Genomic DNA, 8,161 nt, shown 5'->3' on the forward strand with positions numbered 1-8,161 from the left:
GCCGGGGCCGCAGCCTGCGGTGCCTTCCGAGCCGTGCGCTCCGTGGCTGCGAGCCCGCCGCCGGCTGCCTGCTCCCGCGCTCTGCCGCCGTCCCCTGCTCGCACCTCGCTCCCTCCTCTCAGCGTCTCTTCCCGTCCTTCCCCCTAGCGGGTTGCGGTCTCTCCCCCTTCCCGCTCCCTCTGCTCCTGTCTCTCCCGTCGCATCTCGCTCTTTGCCTTTTCCGTCCTCTCCCTTCCTTCCCTTCCCCTTTTCCCCTTTCCTGCTCCCGCTTCCCCTCTCCTCATCCTTCCCGCTGTCCTGTTCCCCACTCTGTCCCCTTCCTTCCCTCTTCGTCCCGCCTCCCTCTCCGGTCTCCAGCTTCCCTCCAGCTTCTCCTCCCCCGGGAGCAAACGGGCTGTCAGGTGTGCGTCTTCTCCAGGGGAGGAGGGGCGAAGCGACAGCTACCTGCGGGGTCGTGCAGGAGGCAGGGAGGAGACGGCAAGGGTCCCCTCCAGCTCCCCGCCGGCAGCCCCTCCCCGCCTCCGCGGCTCCTGGCTGCCTCCTCTCCCAGAATGAAGTTCGGAGGCCTGATGCGACCCCATACGCACACATGCTGAAAGCCCTCCGTGCCCCTCCACTTCCGAGCCTGGCACCCCTTATCCTCCGCCTTTCAGACGCCAGGCTGCCTCCCTGAGCTGTGCCCTCTCACTGCCAGCTGTCCCTCCTTGCCGCGCCGTCTCTGTCTCTCACCTGGTCCTCTGTCTCGGTGCAGCCCTCAGCCACAGCATCTCTGGCCCCTGGGTGTGCCCCGCTCCTCACTGCCTCCTCACTCTGCCCGCAGCCGTGTGCCCTCTCTTTCCAGCGCTGGCCCCCACTCTGCCTCAGGAGACCAATCCACCTTCAAGGACTGCAGCTGGCGGTGGGCTGGGGGCAGGGTCTGGAGAGGCGAGGTGCCCCGTAGGGCAGGGACCTTGCTCTGCTCTTCGCAGCCTGCCCTGGGCTGTTCTCCTTACCCCCTCGGCCTGACCCTAGACCCCTGGATGCCACACTTCTATGGACCCAGCCCCTTCATTTTAAGCCTTTTCTCTGGTGACCCCCACTCTGGTGCCCTGGCTGGATGCCAAGGTGGGAGGGCAGGGATTGGGGTTCCAAGCCGTCCAGCTCCCCCTTTCCTGTCCTGCACCACCGCCTCTCAGAGTTGACAGGCCAGAGATTTATCCATCTAGAGGGCTGGAGGTGAAGACAAGGCGAGCCTAGGGGAGGGAGGGACCAGACGGTCTGCTCTGCCTTAGTCTGTCTCTGGGCGGTGGGTATGTAGTTCCTTGAGATCTGGTCTTCAGCGTCTGATCTTGGGGAGGATTGGATCGAGGGTTTCCTTGGCCCTAAGCAGCTACCTGTTCTACAGGTGTGGATCCATGGGGTAGCCCCAGCGCGTCTGCCCTCCGCCCCAGCCAGCTCATGGGCCACCCGGCCCTGCCCAGCCTCAGCACCCGAGGCCAGTGAGCAGAACCCTGGCTGGAGTCCAAATATGTGGGGCCTGGTGAGGCTCCTGCTGGCTTGGCTGGGTGGCTGGGGCTGCATGGGGCGTCTGGCAGCTCCAGTCCGGGCCTGGGCAGGGTCCCGGGGGCGCCCAGGGCCTGCACTGCTTCGGACCAGAAGGAGCTGGGTCTGGAATCAGTTCTTCGTCATTGAGGAATATGCCGGCCCAGAGCCCGTCCTTATTGGCAAGGTAAGATCAGCCTCTCCGTGTCTACTCCAACTACTCCGTCAGGCCCTAAGCCCTGCCCTGCAGCTGCTTCACTTCTCTGGTGACCTTGGTCCCTCCGGACTCTCAACACTGCCCACCCCAGCCTCTCTAACCCTCTGTCCCTGTGCTTGGAGTGCCCTGCCATTCTTCCCTGACTCCTACAGCTGCACTCAGATGTGGACCGGGGCGAGGGCCGCACCAAATACCTGCTGACCGGGGAGGGAGCAGGCACTGTGTTTGTGATCGACGAGGCTACAGGCAATATCCATGTCACCAAGAGCCTGGACCGGGAAGAAAAGGCACAGTATGTGCTGCTCGCCCAGGCCGTGGACCGTGCCTCCAACAGGCCCCTGGAGCCACCCTCAGAGTTCATCATCAAAGTGCAAGACATCAACGACAACCCGCCTGTGTTCCCCCTGGGGCCCTACCATGCCACAGTGCCTGAGATGTCCAACGTGGGTGAGCACCCCAGCTCTGAATGCCCAGTTCTGCCTCCTGGAGTTCCTTCACCTCCCCCTTTCACCATCCGCCCCAGAATCCACCTCCTTTAATCCAGCTTCCCTCACATCTGGGTCTCCCTCATCTGCTGTTCTCCCGCTTCTCCCCCTGCCGCTGCTGAGTGAGGTGCTGGGACCCCCCACAGGGACATCAGTGATCCAGGTGACTGCTCATGACGCTGATGACCCCAGCTATGGAAACAGTGCCAAGCTGGTGTACACTGTGCTGGACGGACTGCCCTTCTTCTCTGTGGACCCCCAGACCGGTGAGGATGGAGCTCGGGAGCCTGCTGGGGCGGCCTGGGGGCCGCTCTCTGACTCAGTGCCTCTGCCTAGGAGTGGTGCGAACCGCCATCCCCAACATGGACCGGGAGACGCAGGAGGAGTTCTTAGTGGTGATCCAGGCCAAGGACATGGGCGGCCACATGGGGGGGCTGTCGGGCAGCACGACCGTGACCGTAACCCTCAGCGATGTCAACGACAACCCCCCCAAGTTCCCTCAGAGTAAGGGGGCCGAGCTGCGCCTGAGCTATCCTTTGACCACGGACCCCCACCCCTGGCCCAGCAGATCCCGGGAGAAGGAAGTGCTGGGGTGGGGAGGAGGCCTGAGGGCCTCTCTAAAGGCGTGTTCCCTTCCATGCCCCTCCAAGGCCTGTACCAGTTTTCTGTGGTGGAGACGGCTGAGCCTGGCACTGTGGTGGGCCGGCTGCAGGCCCAGGACCCAGACCTGGGAGACAACGCCCTCATGGCGTACAGCATCCTGGACGGGGAAGGGTCGGAGGCCTTCAGCATCAGCACCGACTCCCAGGGCCGAGATGGGCTCCTCACTGTCCGTAAGGTCAGCCTCCTGCCTGTTACCACTTGCAGATGGAGGTGGGGAGTTACGCTCAGTGGTAGAGTGTCAGCCTAGTGTGCATAAGGCCTGGGTTCAATCCCCAGCTCGCAATAAAAATAAAACAACAAAAAAATTCACCTGCAGATTGACTTCTATCTTCCTCCTGCCCCACCAGGTGGGGACATTTCTAACTGGTCCCTCTAGAACACACTGGGGACCCCTGTGCTGGACCCTGCGGATGGGCCCTCACGTTAGACTGTGTAACGTGCTGCCTACCATAAGCCCGGAGACCACAGCCACTCCAGTGCCGCCTGTGCTTTGCGCTGGGTGCACAGAGGGAAGAGCCTCACCTGTGGGCTGGGCCTGGCCTGGTCTCCACCTGCCTCACTCACTCGCCATCTCCCCTGACCACAGCCCTTAGACTTCGAGACCCGCCACTCCTACTCCTTCCGTGTGGAGGCCACCAACACACTCATTGACCCAGCCTACCTGCGTCGAGGGCCCTTCAAGGACGTGGCCTCAGTACGAGTGGCCGTGCAGGATGCCCCGGAGCCACCCACCTTCACCCAGGCCGCCTACCAGCTGGCAGTGCTGGAGAATAAGGCTCCTGGGACCCTGGTGGGCCGGATCTCGGCCATGGACCTGGACTCCCCAGCCAGCCCCATCAGGTAAGAGGGGAGGCAGGCTGGGGAGGGTCCGGGCCTCCAGGAAGGAGCCCAGAGGCGAGCTGTTCCCACACAAGGGCACTTCCCTTCCCTTGCTGCAAATCGCACCTTCCAGCAAAGTCTCCGTTCATGGCACCTCCCAGCGGCACTGGAAGCAGATGTCACCTCACTTGCTCAGTAGATCTCTCCTGATCACGCCCAGAGTGCTTCGCGGTTACCCACTGGGTAGCGTTCCGTCCTCCCCACGCCCCTGTGCAGTGGGTGTTACCCGTGCCAGTTGTTTTAAAGGCCAACTGCGAGCGTTAAGTAATTTGCCCACAGTGAGTAGCAGAGCTGGGGTTGAATCTGGACTTTCTGCCTTGAGGACAGCCACTCTTCCCCTCGCAGGCACTGCCCTGTCCCTCCTCTGCAAGGGAGGTGCTGGTGTATTTCTCTTTTGAATTGAGTAAAAAGAGGTCAAACAGTTGGCCTAAGGTCACACAGCCAGTCTGAGCCAGGGCAGGGTGAAACACAGATCAGTGGGTCTTCATAACAGAGCCGAAAGTCTGAAAGACAGGTAGTATTTCTCCCTGTTCACCTCTTCCTCAATCTCTGTCCTGACTCCCATGAAACCCAACCCCTGAGACCTCCCAGGGAGTCCCCGTTACCTTTCAAGAGGACGCCAACCTGAACTATGGCTCTGGAGCTTGAACCCTCTGCCCACATGAGCCGTGAGGCCCAGCAAGATGAATAGGAGGGTCGGAGAGAGGCAGGGGTGACAACCCCAGCCCGGCCCCAGCCCAGCCCATCTTCCCCAGATACTCCATCCTCCCCCACTCGGATCCAGAGCGTTGCTTCTCCATCGAGCCCGAAGATGGCACCATCAGAACAGCAGCGCCCCTGGACCGTGAGGCTCGTGTCTGGCACAACCTCACTGTGCTGGCCACAGAGCTCGGTGAGGAGTGCTGGGCCCCGCGGTGGCGGCAGCATGCTCTCGGCAGAGGGGCTGTTCCTGTCGTGGGGATGGGGAGGCCATCACACACTCACCAGAGTCCTGTTCCTGGGTCCTGAGCCTGGACCCTCACTACCCGGCAGGCCTCCTGTCTCCTAGGTGGGGCTGGTCTGGACCCAGACCTGAGCACTGCCCTGGATGCAGGACTTGCATTAACCTAGAAGCCAGGAGCGGGGCTGGGGATTTAGCTCAGTGGCACAGCGCCTGCCTGGCAAGCATAAGGTCATGAGTTTGATTCCCAATACTGGAAAAGATAAAAATAAATAATAGAAGCCAGAAGCACTGGGCCTTACCTGGGCACTGGCAGACCCTGCCCTGTCCGTGCCTCAGGCAGGGACTCTGAGGGCCAAGCCAAGTCCATCATCAGCCGCTCCCAGGCCACTCCCTGCAGGGCCCTCCAAAGCAGGGAGTGGGACCAGCTCTCATGGTGTGGCTCTTTCAAGTGCCACCCGCCTGGGAGACAGGGAAGCCCTTCTTTGAAGAGCCGTTTGTCCCCATGTGTGTCCCTTGCTGTCTTCATACGAGTGTCAAAGCCATGGCTGTGCACGTGTCAGTGAAGAGCTGTATGGATGTGTATATGTGGAATAGGATCAGGTATGTGTATGATTCCGTGTGTGAAATGCACACATGTGTACAAGTAGTTGTTTGTATGTATTATGTTGTATACGTGGGTGTTTGTAGACAGAGAGTGACACCTTATTCCTTATTGTGTATCAATACTATTTTACATACCAATAACAGATTAACTCATTTAATTGTCACCAAAATTTTATGAGGGAGATAGGAATATTTTCCCATTTTTAAATGAGGAAACTTAGGCCTCGAGAAGTGAAGTAACTTCCCAAGGTCACACAGCGACAAAGTGCTGGAGCCATCTGACCCAGGCAGTCCACAGCCTAGGCTGTTAACTCTTCCCCATTCTGCCCTTCCTGCATGTTGAACTGTGTGTGTCTGGGCTTGTTCTATATGCAACGGTGTGCTACCTGGCAGTGCTGTGTGTCTACAGCTGTAAAGATGTCTGTGTAGATAATCATGTGTGCGTGTGTGTGTGTGTATCTCCCCTTACCGTCTTCTCACCCTCCTGTCAAAGCCTGCTCCTACCCACCCTGACACTGGCCAGCAGCCCTGGGCCCTTGCTGCAGTGGAGCAGTGGACCCTGTCCCCGTTCTGTGTCTAAGTTATCACAGACCCTAGAGCCAGGCTCCCCTGCCTGGGCTGCAACCTCAGCCCTTCCCATCAGGGCCAGCCGGCTCTCCCCCTACCTAGGAAAAAGACTAAAGCAGTTGAGAGGCTCAGCCTAGGAGAGAAGACAGGGACACACTTCGTGTTCTTTTGGATGGCACTGGCAGTGAGGAGCAAGGCAGGGTACTGGTGGGGAGCTGCCCACTGAAGGGGATGGGTGAAGAGGGGCGCCACATCTGACTGTGGTACCCAGGCTCTGCCCCACGAAGGTGTGGACCATGAGGTTCCTCCTTCCCCAAGGTCAACACTGAGTGACACTCATTGCTGCACTACAGCCTCCCAGACCTCTGATGAGATTGTGTGTGTGTGTGTGTGTGTGTGTGTGTGTGTGTCTACCCCACCGGTGCTGTGCATGGGCTCTCTGCATGAAAATGCATTCTCTGGGCCTGGGGTGTGGGGCACGGGGCACTGCTTTTGCCATGTATCAAACACTTGCTTCACATATGTTGCATTTGTTTTCAACACATATTGGGTGTATGTGTGAGTGTGCGGTATTGTCGACACTCACCCCGCGTGTTCTCTTTCCTCTGTGCTGCGTGTCCCTGCACATGGGCTCTGGTGTGTGGGCATCGTGGCCACTGCTCCTGCTGCATGTGTGCTGCATTTTGTGTATATCTCGGGTACTACGTGAATATCATATGTACTTGGTGTTGTTTCATTCACTTCGCCATATGGTTTGCTGTCTGCGTATTACATGCTTATTCACATGTTGTGTGTACACGCTATGTGCTGCGTGTGACACCCATGCCAACGCATCACGTGTCTGGTATCAAAACTGTGTTGTGTGTCCTGTGTGGCGTGTATGTGTCGGTGTTCTGGCTTCAGACAGCTCTGCACAGGCCTCCCGTGTCCAAGTGGCCATCCAGACCCTGGATGAAAATGACAATGCTCCTCAGCTGGCTGAGCCCTATGACACCTTTGTATGTGATTCTGCAGCCCCCGGCCAGGTGAGCTGCTGAGGCAGGTGGGTTGGGATTAACGTCCTCCATGGCCCATTCTATTCAAGGTTTTTCTGCTTCTCCCCAGCTGATTCAGGTCATCCGGGCCCTGGACAGAGACGAAGTTGGCAACAGTAGCCGAGTCTCCCTTCAAAGTCCTCTGGGCCCTGATGCCAACTTTACTGTCCAAGACAACCGAGGTGAGCAGCATCCTGCAACCATGCCTGTGCCTGTCCCCTCCTCCTCTCCTCTCCACCCCCAGCCTGCCTGAGCCCATCCCACCGGTCGTCCCTGCAGCCAGAAGGTAGGGGTGCCCCCTGTAAACCTTCCCGTGGACTGGCCCAGCCCTAGGAGGGCCTCCTTGGAGGTGGCCCAAAGCCTCTCCTTTCCCACAGATGGCTCCGCCAGCCTCCTGCTGCCTTCCCGCCCTGCTCCGCCCCGCCAGGCCCCATACCTGGTTCCCATAGAACTGTGGGACTGGGGGCAGCCAGCGCTGAGCAGCACAGCCACAGTGACTGTCAGCGTGTGCCGCTGCCGACCGGATGGCTCTGTGGCATCCTGCCGGGCCGAAGCTCAGCTCTCACCCACTGGGCTCAGCACTGGTGCCCTGCTTGCCATCATCACCTGTGTGGGCACCCTGCTTGGTGAGTCAGGCCACAGTGGGACGTAGTGGTGGGATCAAGGCCTGCAGGGGTATGGAGAAGAGCCAGGTTCCTGGACATAGGGCTCAAATGACCCGTTGTACCTGGATTTTCCCACCACCTGCTGTGTTTGGGAGAAGAGCTCTGACTTTATGTGCTTGACCTGCCAGTCCATGCTGACGGGCCTAAAAGTTACTTTATTGGAACCCTATTCTGTGCCAGGTGTGGTGCTGCGCGCATCCCTTGTGCTATTTCATTTATCCTGTCAACAGTCGTAAGCAGGAAATGTTTTCGGTCATTTTCACTGTGTAAACTAAGGATCAAAAAGGTTCAGAGAAGTCAGGCAACTTCCCACGGTCAACCAGCAGGTCAAGAGTGAGTCAGTTATAATTAAAAAATTAAAATAAAGTAAAAAGATGGAGTCAGGATTCAAAGCCAAACCCTCCAGATGCCAGGCCTCGGCTGGCCACGGTCTGCCCAGCCCCGCGCTGGCTCACGCCTCTGCTCTCCGCAGCCCTCGCGGTGCTCTTCGTGGCCCTGCGGCGGCAGAAGCAGGAGGCGCTGATGGTCCTGGAGGAGGAGGATGTCCGCGAGAACATCATTACCTACGACGACGAGGGCGGCGG

General features: G+C 59.1%; 1 protein-coding gene across 1 annotated transcript in view; it reads left to right on the forward strand.

Annotated features, from left to right (window-relative positions):
• Positions 1 to 1,353: 1,353 nt before the first annotated feature.
• Positions 1,354 to 8,161, forward strand: part of Cdh24 (cadherin 24, type 2) — a gene marked incomplete in the record, with an annotated part of 8,044 nt that continues 1,236 nt past the window's right edge. The window contains 11 exon segments of the mRNA XM_013510445.1: positions 1,354 to 1,708; positions 1,891 to 2,185; positions 2,370 to 2,489; positions 2,560 to 2,727; positions 2,874 to 3,061; positions 3,473 to 3,726; positions 4,521 to 4,657; positions 6,782 to 6,903; positions 6,983 to 7,094; positions 7,290 to 7,538; positions 8,050 to 8,161. Of these exon segments, the coding sequence (XP_013365899.1) occupies positions 1,508 to 1,708; positions 1,891 to 2,185; positions 2,370 to 2,489; positions 2,560 to 2,727; positions 2,874 to 3,061; positions 3,473 to 3,726; positions 4,521 to 4,657; positions 6,782 to 6,903; positions 6,983 to 7,094; positions 7,290 to 7,538; positions 8,050 to 8,161 (1,958 nt within the window).

Source organism: Chinchilla lanigera, unplaced genomic scaffold (genome assembly GCF_000276665.1).
Source record: "Chinchilla lanigera isolate Chin_1 unplaced genomic scaffold, ChiLan1.0 scaffold00008, whole genome shotgun sequence".
Lineage (NCBI taxonomy): Eukaryota > Metazoa > Chordata > Mammalia > Rodentia > Chinchillidae > Chinchilla > Chinchilla lanigera.